At 53.8% G+C, this 16,885-nt stretch overlaps 1 protein-coding gene across 6 annotated transcripts in view; it reads left to right on the top strand.

The window, feature by feature from the left end:
• ARHGAP44 (Rho GTPase activating protein 44) overlaps positions 1–16,883 on the top strand; it is a 180,999-nt gene extending 164,116 nt beyond the window's left edge. The window contains exons 17-22 of one of the 6 annotated variants that reach the window (XM_028534445.2): positions 2,833–2,850; positions 3,497–3,718; positions 7,596–7,753; positions 10,594–10,974; positions 12,972–13,020; positions 15,512–16,879. In XM_028534445.2, coding sequence (XP_028390246.1) covers positions 2,833–2,850; positions 3,497–3,718; positions 7,596–7,753; positions 10,594–10,974; positions 12,972–12,979 — 787 coding nt within the window. In that variant the 3' untranslated portion in view covers positions 12,980–13,020; positions 15,512–16,879. Of the gene's footprint in view, positions 1–2,832; positions 2,851–3,496; positions 3,719–7,595; positions 7,754–8,214; positions 8,787–10,593; positions 10,975–12,971; positions 13,021–15,511 lie in introns of those variants that run through there. The other 5 variants (XM_028534442.1, XM_028534446.2, XM_036032962.1 and 2 more) reach the window with 5 other exon arrangements.
• The last annotated feature ends 2 nt before the right edge of the window (positions 16,884–16,885 follow it).

The raw sequence follows: 16,885 nt of genomic DNA, 5'->3' as shown, positions 1-16,885 counted from the left end.
TTAACTCAGAGATTCCTAGAAGCCTAAGGAGCGTAGGGAAAGGGGACTCAGCTCTCTCCTTATTTTTGTTTCCCTTACTTCTAGCAGGGAAGCCACCCCAAAATCTTTTCACGTTTAAGACAGTGTTTAGGAAGGGAAGAAATCTGATGGCAGAACTGTAACCCAGCTGATGTGACCCAGATGGTGTCTTTCCAATATTTTCACCTCATACTGAGCCTGATTCACTGACACAATATCCTTATTCCCTGTTTGATCAACCTGTTTAAGACTGGGGTTCACTCTACATATTTATCCATGAAGATTGTTTAAAATCATCTGTACTTGGTACCTCCCAGGACAGAGCATCATCTTAGTCAAGGCTACCACTTCCTGATCTCTTAGTAGATGCTAAGTAATTCATACACCTTGTTCTAGTTGTTCTTACAACAACCCTGAGGAAAGGGAAATGGTGTTGCTCAGAGGATAGTAGATGGTAAGTAGCTCATCCATATCACACAGTAATGAGAAAATGTCAATCAGACACCAAAGTCCTCCTTTCAAAGCCCTGCTCTTGGCCACAGGACTACGCTGCTCCCTAGAAGATTCGTGGTGAGCAGGGCAGGGAGTGGGGTCACCCCATCATGGAGTTGCCACTCCAGCTCCATGCTATCCAGTCACCAAGCCTTTTTCTTTCCTCCATCAAGATATCATATGATTCTCTGCATCTCCAACTGGTCAGTCCCATAAAGTTCTGTTTGTGTAGCTAGACAGACCTCTTATGGTCACAGCCTGTGTTTCCCATCGCTCACTCCACCACAACCCAGTGCATGACTACTCAGCTCCCTCCCCTGGGTAATGGCCTATCATGTTAAATATATCTTAGCACTCAGTAATTGATAAAAATCCCTTCATGGAAATGCTGGAAGTGGGATGGGAGGTATTAGCCTCCTTCTGTAGATAAGGAGGGAGCTTCACTGAGTCAGTGAATGGTTTAGCTGGGTCATGTGGCTTGGATCCTTTCAGAACCTATTCCAGGATATAATCTCATGAAAAATACCAATGTGCCTTATGATAAATTCTATACAAATGAAAGGTCCTGGTAGACTGGCAGGAGTTAAATGGGACTGTCTTGCCAAGGTGAGGACTTGTCACCTGGCCTACCCCACATGGATCCCATGAATGAGCCAGCAAGAATTCTGCATTCCCAGCCCCTGGTTTCCTTACCCTGACTCCTTGTCCATTTTGAAAATGCCAGTGGACATCTGAGGCACGCTCACCATGAACAAGTGATGCTGCCTCCCATAAGACAGTAATTTCAGGTGGCGATTACGTAGAGCAAGGCAGTCTCTCTGTAAAGGCAGAAGCTCATGTTCAGCCTCCATTTCTTGGTTGCTGACATTTTGCCACTGACACCCAGCAGGTCTTGCCCTGTCCATGCCATGTGCCCCAGGCAGCCTTGGTGTCTGAGATTGCTGCTGTTGGAAGGTGCCATTGGAAGTAGTTGCATGTCCCACCAGCCCTGGTCCTAAATCCCAAGCCTCTTCTCCCCCTCTGCACCCCCACCAGTGGGAAAGGTCTTCCTAAGTGAAAGAGAATCCATAAGGAAGAGAAAACAGGGTGAGACTCACATCCTTTAGGCATCCTTCTGTTGACCACCTTGGGAGATATCATGCATCTCTGCCATCTCGCTGACCATGGCCACTCCGTGGTATCCCCTGAGTGGAATGAATATTAAGCTTCTTCCTCTCTGCATCCTAATAAGTTCTGAAGACCAAGAGCAGAGTTGGATACTTCCTTGCAGCTCTCTTTAAACATCTGGGATGTGCCTATACCCTGTCCCAGACTTCTGGGTGGCCTCTGAGAGTGGTTCTGAATCCCCTACAGAAACTGCTTATTTCTTGGTGGAGGGTCCTTAGACCCAAGATGACGTTGAAAGCAAGTGGGTCCTGGAAAGAGAGTGACCCCACTTGCCCCTCCTGCCTCCCCTCCTGCCAAGGTGCCTCCTCAGAGCCATAGAGGGGAGATTGGAAGGTTAGCGCTGACACGAGACTCAAAGAGGCCTCGTGACCCTGCAGAGGAGGGGGTGTCAGGAGGCTGTCCCTGCCCCCTGGTGGGGTGCACTCAGCCTACAGCCCCAGCCCTTCACTGTGTGCCTCGCTGCCGGCTGTATCCCTTAAGGCATATTTCCTTAACGGACCCAAAGGCTGCTATAATCTCCAAACTTGACCCCTTTAAAAAAAATTTGCTGCACTTCTACAAGGTCCATTTGACCTTGTTGGAAGGCAGGATTTCATGGCGTGATAGCTCTGTGCTTCTGACCAGTGTGGGTGAAGAGGTGAGAGTAAGCACAAGGTAACGCTCATACCCACACCCCGCCACACATGTGCCTGGTAGAGGCAGATGCTGGCTGGGAGCATGTGTTTTCTGAGTGAATGTCTCTATCTGTCCTTAATACTGGAAACATTAGCTCTTGCCTTAGTCAGTGAAGGCCTTGCCTGTGTACCTCGTAGAGCAGAGGAAAGGGCATTAACTGCCTCGTAAGCCAGGCGGATGACTACTGTCCTTCCATCAGTTTGATTTCTCCCTTTTGATGCCCTTTCCTGCCCACCCCCACCCCTACACACCTTGATATCAACCATTCAGTCTCTCTGTTCACCTGTGAGCTTAGTAGGATAAGATTTTCCACCCACACAAATAGAAGAGCCACTTTAGGAGACCAACAAAATGGAACCTAGTTCTTGGCACGATGAAAGCCCCATGCCGAGACCCTGACCTTGACAGGAGACAACCTGTATGTCCAAAGGGAGGCATAGTCTTTTTGACACTAATATCTGTATGTTTCTGTCTCTGCAGCCTTAGGAAAATCCAAAGGTACGGTATCCTCGGGTAGCTATAGGCCATGTTCAGTCTCTGGGAACTAAGTGAGCCATGCCTTAGTGAGCTCTGCCAGAGGGTGAATGTGCCGTGTCTGGTTGCTTGGCCGACTGACTTGAGGCTGACTGTGTTCCCATCATTGACATGGAACCAGAGCAGAGAGACTGTAGGCATGAGCGGCCCCTTCCCGCCTGTACACAAGCGGGCGCGGCCTGCGGAGGTTGAGGCTTGGCCAGGTCCCGGGGCTAGCACAGGTATTTAGATGTCTCCTGCTGGTCGCTGCCTTGTTCCAGTCTCATGCTACCCTTGTCCCTGTCCTGCTCACCCACCTCTCTCCCACTTGGGAGGAGTGAGTGCCCCCCAGACAGACTGCATTCTGCCCTGAAAGATCAGCTGGCTTTGGCAGCAGGTGGAAGCGCAGCTGCCCGCTGGGGTGAGACCGGCGGGGCAGCTGGAGGCTCCCACAGTGGCCTGTCACTTTGCAGAGCCCTGCCCACACCTCCTTGCTTCCCTGGGCCCAGGAGGGTGCTACGGCTGCGCTGCTGTTCTACCACTGACCTGCTTGAATGTGTCCGCTTCGTGGGGGAGGGAGCCTGTCACCTGCCGTACATGGATAAGCATGTGTCTTTGTGTCCCTCACCAGCATGGGCGTGAGGGTGATGGACACATCCTGGGTGGCTCGAAGAGGCTCCTCGGCAGGCCGGAAAGGGTCATGCGCCCCGCCCTCCACGCAGCCCCCTGCCCCGCCAGCAGAGCTGGCCACACCTCTGCCCTCGCCCCTTCCGGAGCAGCTCCCAGAGGAACCCACAGTGCCCTCGGTTTCTCCATCCAGCCTGGGCCTCCAGCCTGGGCCTGAACGGACCAGGTAAGCCCGGGCAGGCTGCCTTCTGTGCGGGGGGGTGGTGGGGCTCCCTGCACCCACTTCCAGCCTCTTGGATTCCATCATCCCCCCATTTCTATGCATTCACGTTGGCCTTCCACATCATACTGGTGCTCAGGAAGTCACCACAGCTCCCTGAACTATCAGATGCAGGCCAGGCTCTCCTAGGAGAACATCCCTAGCAGACAGCAAATTTACCCAGAGGCAACTTGTACAGAGGTATGGGGAACCTCAGTTCCTGGCTCTCCATTTCCCCTCCCTCTGCCATTATGACTTCCCTATTTTGCAATTTCGAATTTCAGTACTTCTCCTTTCCTCTCCTCTACCCTTAGATTTGTGGAGCCATGTTTACTGCTAACAAGGGTATAAACCAGGGAAGGGGTGAAGGTCATGTGGTCATGCTGGCCCAGCAAACTTTGCAGCTGGCCACATGGTTGTATTTCCATTCTCCTAAGGGGAGAAGAAAGATGGAGAACAAGCTCATTTCATCACTAGTTTATGAGCTCTTGCAGAGAACCGTGTCTGTCCAAAGCTCTGAAACATGCAAGCTTCGCACTTTGCGAAGTGCGCATTCCAGCGAGTAGATGCTCAGGATGATTAAGGCACGTGGTCACACCCAGAGTCTCCGCAGGAGGAAGCTGGACCTGCCCTTCCTTAAAGGGGTGGCTTTTAGAAGTGGGACGTGCACAGCAAACTACTTTGCTGTTCTGTTTGTGTGTTTCTATGTGTTCTCAAACAGCAATCCAGAGAACTAGAAAGGCTATGTCAGATCAGATAACATTGTGAATTGTCATTGGAGGATGTGGCATTCCTCCATGGTCACTGCAGTGAAAAATTGAGGACCATGAGAGGCTGAACCTTTTAACCCAATCTTTGATTTCATGCTCACTCACATCCACACACAAACACCCCAAATGAAGGTATTGTGGGTACTTTATTGTAATAAGGAAATGAGAAAGAGAAAGGGGACAGTGACAGAATTTGGGAGAGGGGACTGATACTGGATGTGCTTGGGTTGCTGCTGATGGCTCCCACTCAGGGTACGGGCGGAGCTGTCCCTGGAGGGGTGCTCACCAGGCTGCGGGCCCAGGAGAGGGATGCAGACGGGAGAGCAAGCTCAGTGGAGGAGCAAAGGCTGATGGCTGTGGGCTGGCAAGGCAGACAGGTAGGAAGGAGACCGACAGTAGACTTGCTGGCAAGATTCCCTTTACAGACACTCACTGGCTTCATCCTGATTTCCTCTTATAACGGAGACTTGGTGCCAAACAACATTTGACATATAAATGATAATTCTAGAAAATGCCCCTCAAAGATGGATTTCCCCTGGCCCTGAGATGTTCTTGGATGCTACAGATGGGTGGCTTTGGAGAGTCTCTCTCTCATTGCTCTGTAGTCCTGCTGTCCCCTTTTCCGGGAATAGCCAGTCCTGTAGCCTTCCTTTGGCTGTCCTGTCCCTGTTTGCCTGTCCCGCTCTCCTACTCTCCCCACAGGATTCCTCCCAGTGCAAACCAGTGTTCCACTGCTTTTTGTTTCTTTCTCTGTTTTTTTTCGGTTTTCTGGACACTTGCAGCCCCGATGGCATTTCCTCCAGTTGCTAGATCCCTGTTACGGCTCTTCCTTACCTCCCTGTGACTTACTCCCATCTCCCACTCCCGCCATCTCCAGCCCCTCATCCCCTCTCCCTCCAGGCTGGTGGCTTTATCTAGCCAGGCTCAGCCTCTGCACCCTGCTCATCTGCTTGGTATTAACTCTGACCCCAAACTCTGCTTCCTGCCCCTTTGCACTCCAGCTCCTGGAGTCTTGCGCCCCAAAATCAACCTGTCCTCAAACATGTTGTAACTGTGCCTCAACCATGTGGTGCCCCTTAGGACCGGCTTCCACCCCACCTCTCCCCCTGGATAAGCTGCACCTGGGCTGGGGAGAGGATCCAGGCCGTGTAGGTAAATTCTTGTTTCTGCTGTGGGGGCAGGTCTAGGTGGAAGAGAAAAGAAGGGTGAACTCCTTGGTCCCTAGATTCTTGTCCATCTAGGGGAAAGGAGAAGAGTCTATTATGCCTCAAGAAGCAGTTATTTTGTTTGCTTGTCTTGTGTTTTCTTTTATTGCTTTATTGTTTTATTTTACCTTTCTCTTGCGGGAGGCAGAGATGACGGAAGAGTGGAGGGATATTAGGCATTAGTGCCTTGAGTGCCTGGCCAACTTGGGCCTGAAAAGGAGTGAAAGACAAGTTCTTGCCCAGCCAGGGTGAGGCCAGGGGGAGTGAGGCAAGGGGTTGTCATTCTTGCCATTTATTTATTTATTAATATTTTATTTATTTATTTTTAGAGAGAGGGAAGAGAGGGAGAAAAATATCAATGTGTAGTTGCCTCTCATGTGCCGCCCCTCCCCCCTCAATGGGGACTGGGCCTACAACCCAGGCATGTGCCCTGACTGGGAATCAAACCAGCGACCCTTTGGTTCACAGGCTGGTGCTCGATCCACTGAGTCACACCAGCAAGGGCTCGTGACGTTTATTCACAAGACAGAGAAAGGAATTAATGCTCTCCCAGACCTCTGAGGAAATGGTCCTTCCCCTTGGGTGGTATAACACTTACCCTGAGAAGGGGAGTATGTACTGCTGCCTCAAACAAACAAGGCCTCCCCTCCCTCCCTGATGTGGGGAAAACTAGCTGAGCTTGGATGGTGTTTGCTGCTCCGGCCCAGACCCCTCCAGCCTTTCTCACCACACCCCAGGGGAGTGAGTAGCATATTCTTAGCTCTTTCATATTTGGAGTTTCCAGACTCATTCAGGGAAGAAAATGGGCTCTCACTGCTTTTGCAGGGAAGAAATAACCGATGTGGAGGATTTAGGTTTCCATGTTTCCTGTTTCCTACCTGAGGGCACCAGAGTCCATGTAGGTTCTAGCAAGGACAACAGGGAGCTCCCAACCCTAGGTCACTGCCCTGATTCCCCAGGGGCTCCTGCAGCACTATACTGAACACAGGTGAGGACCCTGAGGGGAAACATGGAGGTCGCTTGCTAATGTCTGCCATGGGTGGCATGACAGGGGATGGTAGGGGGTGAGGAGTCAGCCCCATATTTGCTATCCCTGGTCTGTGGAATGGAGTCAAACAGAGTGTCTCTTAACATGTACTCGATCCTTAGGAGAATGCCTGAGAAAGAGCCAGCAGTGAGGGATGAGCCCTGTTTGGGACCTGGTAGCTCAGGGTGTCCTCTTATCAGTTGGAGGGACTCCAGAGACCCTCAGTGCCATTGACCCTGATCCCCTGTCCAAGGCTGAAGGGCTGGGACTTGAATGGCCCACATTTGAGAATACAGCCAGGGTCTGTTTTAACCCTGTGGTTTGCTGGGACCTCCTGAGTTTGAGGAGGAGCCCCCAGTTTGTCCCTGCTCTGAGATGTTACAGAGGTTCGGAGAGAGCCATGGTCATGCAGCTTCGCAGTGGGAGCCCAGGCCTGCGGCCCTCATGGGCACACTGACACCGGCGAGTCCTCCTGCTCTGCTCTGCTGGGGCTACGGAAGGGATGAGCATATTTACGTGTGTGTTCCAGTTTCAGGATGTCCAAGAGTCCCGGGGTTGATCACAGGGTACAGAGGGGGTTCAGGAGCCCCGCCACCCATTGCTCAGGTCTCCTGGTGGAGAGAGGGTAGAGGCATTGAAAGGAAGCTGAAGGTGAGGGCCACAGAGGGGGCTGTCAGAGCCCCGAGAAGGGACAGTCACCGCTGGAGGCAACCTGAAGATGCTAGAAAGGGCCTGAGACAGAGCAGAGCTGGCCCGGAAGAACAGCCATTACCATCCATGTGCTGGTGCTGAAGTTGCCCAAGTTCAGGGGTTCTGCTTTGTCCTGCGTGCTTGTGTTTCAGCACTTCCAAAGGCAAGGAACTTTCTCCAGGGTCTGGACAGAAGGGAACTCTGGGCTCCAGCCAAGGGGTACCCTGCGTGGGGACGCAACCAGGGACACAACCAGGCACCAGCCCCAGCCAGCCGCCTGCAGACCAGAGCCCTCACACTCTCCGGAAAGGTATGTCCCCACCACCCTCCCTCCACACCTGTCGTCTCAGGCTGGGATAGCTGCACACTATCCTGAGAACTCATTTCCCTCGCTTAACATGGATACTTAGAAACCGTGTGCTTAGAAACCGTGAGACATTCCTGGTCTGTCCTTAGAGGTTTTGGGAGATAGCCCACCCCAAGGGGGGGTCATCTCATCGCTAATCCCTAGTTCGCTCATTTGTACGGTGGGCTCATTAGGGGCATGTACAGGGTATGGCTTCCCACACACCGAGACCTCTGTGCAGAGTGGCTGTGCAGGAGGACACGTGTCTTCCATGCTCCCTGCCAGGCCCCATGACATGGTTTAAGACGTGTATGGAGTCTTCTGGAGGAGACCCCTGCCCCTCAGCCAGCGCCTCACACAGCCACCTGCCCCTGGGGTTATTTGAAGAATGGGACAGAGAGAAAGGAATTGAATTGTTTCTACAGGAGCCCCGCCCTTTGATATTTCTGCTTTAGAAGTTCTAAGAATTTCTACCCTGACCTCTGAGCCACCTGGCCCAGAATCTGCCACTGGAACCCACTGTAGAAGGCCCAGTTATCCCCTCTGAAATGCCTCCTGAAAGCTGAAGACATGCTCCATGGTGACATTGCATAAATGGGGAGCCTCAGGGCATGTGTACTTATTCGAGACTTTTTTGTTTGTTTTTACTTTATGTCATTGCTTTGCAAAGGCTTTAAATTGTTTAAAATAGCATACATAATGTTTAGTTTGCTCTCGATTCAGGCCTTTCCAGCTTCTAGATGTGGCTTTAGCTCCAGGACTTTCGGGACAGGGCTGGTTCGCAGTGGGTACTCATACCTTCCTGATGGGGCCTTTCCAGCCTCCCTGGCTCTAGGCTGCTGTGCGATCCCATTACCTGGGTCTGCTCTCCCCAGCCCCTCCCACCCATTCCCTGCTCCTGCCTTCTGCGTTCACAAGTAGTCGCCCCACTGTGTGCAGAGCTCTAAGGGCCAAACAGCAACAGGCAGAGCCGCTGTTCTGGACACTGTGGGTCATGTGGGGAGCTCCAGGGTTTTTCCCCAGACCAGACCGACAGGCTTTCCTCTCCGTCTGGGTAGAGGTCCTCAGCCATGTTTGTGTGTGAGGCCTCTAACCCTCCCCTGCAGCCCAACCACGCAGGGTCATGACTAAGCCCTCGTTCTGTCCAAAGGCAGCAGCTTCCTAGTGCCAGCGGCAGCTTGGCCCTTCGCGTTCTCACAGCACCCTGGACCTGTGCGGGCAGCGCAGCCCAGAGCCACGGAGGCCCCTTTCCCCAGGGACATTCAGTAGCCCAGCCATCATTTGAAAGATGCAACTTTCTTCTTCACCCTCCACCGTTGTCCACGCATGGTATACTTAGCTTTTTTATTTAACCCCTCAACTTTGGACAGCATGCCCAGTTTTACCCCATGTCCTCATCCTGTAACTGCCCAGAAGTGGTAAACGTCATCATAGACATTTGAGGTCTGGGGAGTTAGCCAACCCCAAGAGGGGTCATTTCATCACTGGTCCCCAGTTTACTCATTTGAACAGTGGGTGATGCCACTGTGTCCTCCCTCTCCCATCACGTAGGAGAAGACGTGTTCAAGCATGATTCCCAGGGTGTCCATCCACTGGCTTCTCATGGTGGAGGCACCCCCGCTTCAGCCAGCATAGCTGAAATGTGGTTTGGTTAAGTCACAGTGACATGGTACTGTACACACGTGGTCCCACTCGGTGATTGCAGTGTGCTGTGGGGAAGGGTGTTTGGTGCACTGCCTCGGGGTGTCCTGTGGGTGGGCCGCGTAGGGATCTGAGCCCCGTTAGGTGGGACCCCGAAGAATTCGCCCCCTTCTTGTCTGCACTGCAGAAGCCAGGGAAGGGTATGAGGCATGACTGGGATAGGTTTAGTTCCACGGAGAGGGGAGAGAACGGTCCCCGATACCTCCTTGAGGCTTAAGGGGCCATTTCTTCTAGAATCTGGGGTACCCACAGCCAGCCCTCCCTTAAGTCTGACAGATGAATGATCACTTTCTCAAAATGTTTACCCTGAATGTTTGAATTTCTCATCTTTCTCGGTTCATTTTCAATAAAAAGTATAATGCACTTGTCATATAATGCATTAGCACGATTAAGCAAGCAAAAAGGAAAATGAAGGCACTGTGGAGGAGGCTGGGGCAGTTCTGTGCTTAGAACAGCACATCGGTGCCTCTGTGCCAAGTTACACGCAGAGGGCACGATTCTTAGAAGAAAAACACCTTTGGGGCCAGAAGGAGGAAGGGACCAAGGGCAGACCAAGGAATGGGCCTCTGTGGTCCAAGTGTTTGGCCCCTGGACAGGTTCAGCCAGAAGTTAGCATTCCCTCTTCTGGGACCGTCGTCCCGTCCAGGGTCCACTGTCACAGGCTGAACTCTCACTGTCCTGTGTCAGACCCTGGTCTCGGACTCAGTCTTCTTCAGTGTACCTCCGACACCACTGCCGTTCAGGAGTGGTAGCAGGATGCTGGCACTCAGCCACCACCATGGAGGGGAGTGTGTTCTGCGGTTTGGCTGTGTGTGTGCAAGTGTGTGCGTGTGTGCAAGTGTGTGCGTGTGTGCATGTGCAAGCATGCATGTAGCTCATGGCAGGCATCCAGAGATGAGGAGGAGAAATTAGTGAATAAACAGGAAGATACGAAAGCATGCAATTCTAGGTTAATTTCAAAAAATTGCCTGGCCTGCTCCCAGGGCACCAAGAGCTGGGGTGGCCAGGGGCAGGAGGTAGTGAAGGGTGTTCTAACAGCCACATGGGCCACAGGCTTCACTTAACATTGTGTGTTGCTGCTGTTGTGTTGTTTTCCCTTCCAGTTTCCAAGAAGCTGGCCCCGATTCCACCCAAGGTTCCCTTCGGCCAGCCGGGCACTGTGATGGAGCAGTCCCCCAGCCAGCCCTCCCCACTCAGCCTGTCTCCTACGCCACCGAGCACCCCGTCGCCCTATGGACTGAGCTACCCTCAGGGGTACCCCTTGGCCTCAGGCCAGCTCTCCCCAGCTGCTGCAGCACCCCCTCTGGCCTCCCCTTCCAGCTTCACGAGCACTTTAACCAAATCACGGCCCACCCCTAAGCCCCGGCAGAGGCCCACCCTGCCGCCTCCGCAGCCGCCCACGATGAACCTCTCCGCCTCTAGTCCGCAGTCCACGGAGCACCCGGTGCTCGACGGCATGTCCCCCGGGGAAAGCATGTCTACAGGTAACCCAGCCTCAGCTTCCTCAGGTGCCTCTGTGAACCTCAGCAAAATGGGCCAAGTGCAGGGACTGCTGGTGCCACCCCCCGCTAACCAATCTCCGCCTGTAGTGGGGTAGCCAGGCCAGTGCCACACGCAGCTACTGAGAGGGCTCCTTGGACGCCCCATCGGCCAGTGGAGAGCCTTTCGAGATGGATCCCAGATGTCCTGCAGAGGGGCTTCTTAGGGGATTCCTCCAAGTGAATGCTGGTGACCCAGGGCTCTGCTTCTGTTCTGAGCTGGGGACTGAGTGCTCTGAGTTCTTCAGGGTGGGGCCTTCGGAGAAGCCTGGAGGCTGGGTACTGATCGCAGACAAGGGCCCCAAAGTGCAGTGAGGGCCTGGAGGCTTTCCCAAGCCTCTCAACAGGCACACCCCCACAGCTGGAGAACAGATGCTTAGAACCAAAGACATTTTTTTGGTATTAATTAATAAGCCTAATTAGAAAAAGGTTTTTCTAGTAATACATATTTAGTCAGGGGTCAGTTTCAGAAAAGGTGGATGTCCTCCTGGTTCTCAGAGGAGCTAATCAGACAAGCCCACATGGCGAAGTTTAGTTTTGCTTTAAATTTAAAATCAAAGACGGAGCTATTCCCCCCAGGAAGATACGAAAGCATGAAACCATAGCACACAAGTAGCATGAGCCATTTGTAGATGGGAAGAAGATGACATTTTTGGAACATCTCCCCAGACACGGACCACACGAGGTTAGAAACTCAGCACATCTGCTGTGGCCACCGAGGCTGGCACAGCATTGTCCTGTTGCAGGGAGGCAGGCCAGGTGTCGGGCTGTGTCTTGGAATAGAGCCAGCCTCCACCCCACTACCTCCACCCCGTTCACCAGGCAGCAGGGTCTGAGCACATCTGCTGGCCTTGTCCCCATTAGCAGAAGGTGAGGCAACTGGGAATGGAGCACTCCCACTCCCACAGCCCCACACATGCCACGCTTGCCACAGATGCACATCCGTGCACCCACACCACACAGATGCACATACTGCAGATACACACGACAGCAGTGATGCCCTAGGGACTGGGCATTCTCAGGAGGCTGTGTTTCTGCCACCCGCAGCCCCCATGGCCATCTCCAGGGCTGACTCCCAATTAGACGGCTCGGTTAGCCTGGGCGGTTCGGCTCCTTGCTGCCTGTGAAAAGTCTAGTCCAACATGAGTGTTTGTGACAGGTGAGATTTAAATACTGTGAGGAGCAGCTGTTAGGTGATTTGGCTTGTTTCTGGATGTGATTAATGTTGAAGGTCCAGCCACTGTCATCTACTGGGGCTTATAAGAAGTTAAGGAAATTCTCACTTGAACAGCAACCGCGAGCACCACTTCCCCCTGGTGGTTCTCGGTGATGACGTGTGTCCTCGGTGAGCCCTGCTGGGAGGGATCACAGGCCCACTGCTCTCAGGGGGATCACAGGCCCACTGCTCTCGGGGCTGACGGCCACACCCTGGCAGCTCGTGGTTACCCCAAGTTGTCTGGGGGACACTCCTCACAACACCTCGGCCTGCCAACTTCTGCAGCCAACCCAAGGAAGGGATGCAGAGTATTGCTGGTGCTGGAAGCAACAGAATGAGCAACAGCTATCACTCTGAAGCATCTGTGAGGTAGAATGAGGAGAAATTTGGGGGCAAAGAGTGGGCAGGAGATGGCACTGAGGGACAGGTGGTGCACCCACCAGCAGGGGAGGAATAGCACAACCCCCTTCCGTGGCCCCCACATCTGAGCCACTGACTTATAGACTGAATCACAACCCCCCCCCCCCCCAAACATGCCTGTTCTGTTTGCACGTTCTGTGGCAGCAGAACCTGGTTCTGTCCTCGGGTGCACAGGCCTCGGGGCCAGAGCAGAAGCTGAAGTGATTTGATGTGGTCCCCTGACTGTGAAACTTGGCATAGTTTTTGTTGCGTTCTTGTTTTGTCATGTTTATTCCTTTCTCCGAATCCTGTCATTGTGTCCTTGCAGCTGTGTGACGTGTGCCGCAGTGTTGGATACGTGTGAGGGGATGTTCAGGGTAAGCGGCCCCAGCCTGCCCTGTGCTCCTGCCGGAGCCAGTGGCCACCGCTCTCTGCCCCGCCTTCTGCATGTGGCTCAGACCCGCACAGCGGCTTCGCCCCTGTCGCTTCCCCAGCCTCAGCAGGAGCTGCCAGGCTTCAAGCTCATTGGGCTTTCTGGGATCTCTGGCCATGTCTTTGATTGTACTCTCTTGGCCGTAGGAGATGGGGGAGAAAGCCAGTCACCTAGTCCACCATCCCTTCCTCTCCCCATGGTTGAGAATTGAAGGGTCACAGGCTTGTTCTTCACATGATGAACTTTTGTTATCATTGGCATGCCTGCTGAAGACTTCTGTGTCCCATGTCTAGGGACAACACCTCACCTACACCTTAGTGTAGGACGTGTCCGAGGAAGGGCCTGCCCGCTGCCAGTCCCCACCACGCAGGTGCAGCCTGCCTCATGTGAGTGCACACTAGTGGTCTCCACTTTTAGGCTGACAGCCTAGCTTGCCGTCCCCTAGGCTGTGTAGGCTGAGACAGTTGGCACATCCTGAGGACTCCGTAGTATCACAGTGCACACTTGGCTCATTTTTTCCACCCCAGTACAATCAATATTTTGGAACATTTATACCAGTTTCTGCCTGGTCTCCTCCTATAAAGAGCAGATGCTCAAAAGAAGGGGCAACCAGAGTGAGCCAGAGGAGGACCTTGGGTGGGTGCCCCCCACGAGAGCCACAGTCCAGTGACAGGCATGGTGGGAGGGTATCCAGCACCCACAGATGGGTCTCCTAACTTCTGCAGCTTCCTCAGAAACAAGAAACAAGCCACCCTGCCCTCCACACCCCCAGCCTTGTCAGTGGGGTCTCTTCCCCGTGCCCTCCCTACCCTCATCCTGGGAGCCTCTGAGGGAACAGCCAGGAGAACAGCTGACTGCTCATTCCCAAGCAGTGCCTGTTCTGGGCTGGGTGTGCTTCACCTGCTCTGTCTCTGTCACACAGACCTGTCACCATCATTTGGTGTCCCCGTCGGTCTGTGGGGCACAGGGAAGGAAGACACCTGTCCAAGGCTATACTCTCCCTGGTGACAGAGGCGGGACTTGGACTCCAAGCCTCAGGGCCTGTGCCTTCCCCAACAGGGAAAGAAGGCATGGACGGAGGGGTGCGCCCTGGGCCAGGAGTGGCTGCTCGGCCCCCAGGGATGGGCCCCAGCAGTGAGAACGAGACACAGGCACCCTCTGGAGCCGGAGGAGGAGCGAGTGGCCTTCACTAGCAGAGCTGAGACCCTGCAATCTCTGCTCCCTAAGGCAGCAGGATGAACACAGGCAGGGATGACGATCTGATGACTGTTGGGGGTGGGGTGCGAGAGAAGGAGCTTTGTTCGAAAGCTTCCATGTCTGTATAATGTCTTTTAGGACCGTGTCCAGATGTCTGTCTGTCTACCTGGTATGACATTCTTTGGGCTAAATGTTTTACTTTAAAAAAAAAAAAAAGGCCAACAAAAAGGCAACAAAATGCCCACCTCCTGGTTCTGGTCCAGGGCCATCTCCCTCCTAGGTGTGTTTCTCCCACAACCCAGGGGGCTGCCCCGGGCCGAGGGCACAGCCAGGCTGAGTGGAGGCAGACACTGAGTAGGCCAAGGAAGGGGGTGACATGATTGAGGAAAAGGGGCCCAGGGTCCACAGCTCCAGGCTCCACAGCCTTCCAGGGAGCCTCCTATTGCTCCCCCGCCCCCCACCTCAGGCAGTGCAGTCCTGAGGCCCAGGGCACCTGTGAGGAGGGTACAGAGCAGCCCCAGGGCCTAGCATGTGGCCTTACCTGGGCCAAGCTGCCTGATCTCCAGGTCAGCTTTGCCACTTCAACGCCACAGATGCCTCCGACCCCACAGACCCTGAGCCCTGTTGCCACAGGTACGTTCTTCCAGATCACCTCCCAGGGAGAATGACCCGTAGTGCCCAAACAAGGCTGCATTGGAAGTGAGCTGCTTCCTGAGGGCTGAGAGAGGGGGTTCCTACATTTGGGAAGCAGGTTGCTACAACTGCTGCCAGGCTTCTTGCTCCTGAGGGCACCCCTCTGCCTGGCCCTGTCAGCATCTGCAGTATACTGTTCATGGCCTCAGAGTGAGGGCTCCCATTCATTGGGAAAACGGGTGTTTTTCCACTGTCTCTGCAGACCTCAGGGAACTAACTGCAGTCCTGAAATCCCCAGAAAGCTGTCACTGGGACCGGCCCAGAGGCAGGGAGTGTATGGTGGCCAGCCGGGAGCTGTCCTTACAGTCCTCTGTGAGCTGCCCCAGAGGAATCTGGACACTGGTCCTACAGGCTTGCTTGTCCATAGAAGCAAAGCGGTCCAACCCTGCCCTGACCCCCCAAACGCTTCAGCCGGCCCCCAAGTAGGCTGGCCCTGCGCTGGCCCATCTGCTACACTTCCTCACGCAATGCGCAACTCGTAGCCTGCCACCCCCCTCACCTTGGCCAGAAAGCCCCTTCTCACCTCTCTCTCTGCTGACTTCCAGATCTCGTTCACTTTGATGTCCCCTCCATCCACGTAGAGCTTGGGTCAACGCTCCGCCTGAGTCCCCTGGAGCACGCACGGCGACCCTCGGTGACTGAGAAGAGGGACTCAGAGGAGGAGTCTGAGAGCACCGCCCTTTGACACGCGTGTACACACCTGGGCCCGGACCAGCACACAGCCAGAGCGCCCCTGGGCTCGCCAAGGGTCCTCCATCGGCTCTTTGCTGTCACTGCCAACACAAGGCTGGAGTTTTGCAGAAAACTGCCAACTCCAGCCTGTGTGGCAAATGTCGGTGGTGCCAATTTTGTTTGTTCCCTTTGGATGGTGACTTTGGCCTTTTGTTTGGTCTTTGCCTTTTGACTTTGTGCCTATTTGATCCACTTTTGGCCTCCGTGCCCAGCAACAGCCCTCCCCACCCAAGGGCCGGCTGGTGGGAACTGTCTGCAGGGCGGGGCTGTGAGGGAGGCCGAGCTGTCCCGGGGTTAGGCCTGGGGCCACCACTGGCTCTGACGGCAAACGGCTCTGTGGCTGCAGCAGGGAGATGGGGTAGCAGGGGCTCTTTGCTCCGGGGGACTAGATCCGGGACCCTCGGCGCCCTGGGGCACTGACCTGCCTGCTGCCCCGGGGAGGCTGCCCATCACTGTGGGTTCTGAAGTAAATGGCTTAAAACAAAATGTTTCACTTCTTAAGTTTCATTTTTCCACACCCTGTGACTGAAAGCTCCTGTTTCTACCTTATTGTTTTACACTTTCGAATTTAAAAAGTGATTTTAAGGATGTCTAGAGGGCCTGAATGTAGCTCCCGCACCCCTGTCAAACATCAGATCACGTGACAGCCCCACAAGGTGTGTAGGGTCCAGGAGCTGCCCCCTCTCTGGCGGTCACAGGTGAACAGCAATAACTGTTACCCAGAGCAGGTGGCCGGAGGTGGCGCCGGCCCTCAGACCCCGGGCCAGCGCCGCAGCCGAGCCTGTCACGCTTGGGGTGGAGGCGGCGAGGAACGTGCGGGCCGTGCATGCCAAGTCCGACTCTACAGTTTTATCCTTTTAAAATAGATACGATATACCTATACACGATATATTTGTACATATGAAATTTCTCTATATTTGTTTAATTTGAGCCATTCAATCTAAACCAATGTACAGGTGTACAATGAGACATTCAAACGCTTAGTTATTTTTCCCAACCATGTAAAGCCGCTTCTCTCTGACCGTGGGACCGGCCAACTTGGACGCTAGCAGCTTCACGCACTTCCTGGCCAGGGCGGCTCAGCACCCAGTTTGTAATGAAGCCCGGGGGTTGAAAGTATCTTTAAAAACATGTACAAATAGTTGTCAAAAGTCATCTTATTAAAATAGATTTATTCTCCCTGAGCA

Source organism: Phyllostomus discolor, chromosome 8 (assembly GCF_004126475.2).
Source record: "Phyllostomus discolor isolate MPI-MPIP mPhyDis1 chromosome 8, mPhyDis1.pri.v3, whole genome shotgun sequence".
Lineage (NCBI taxonomy): Eukaryota > Metazoa > Chordata > Mammalia > Chiroptera > Phyllostomidae > Phyllostomus > Phyllostomus discolor.
This window is presented reverse-complemented; position numbering and strand designations above follow the sequence as displayed.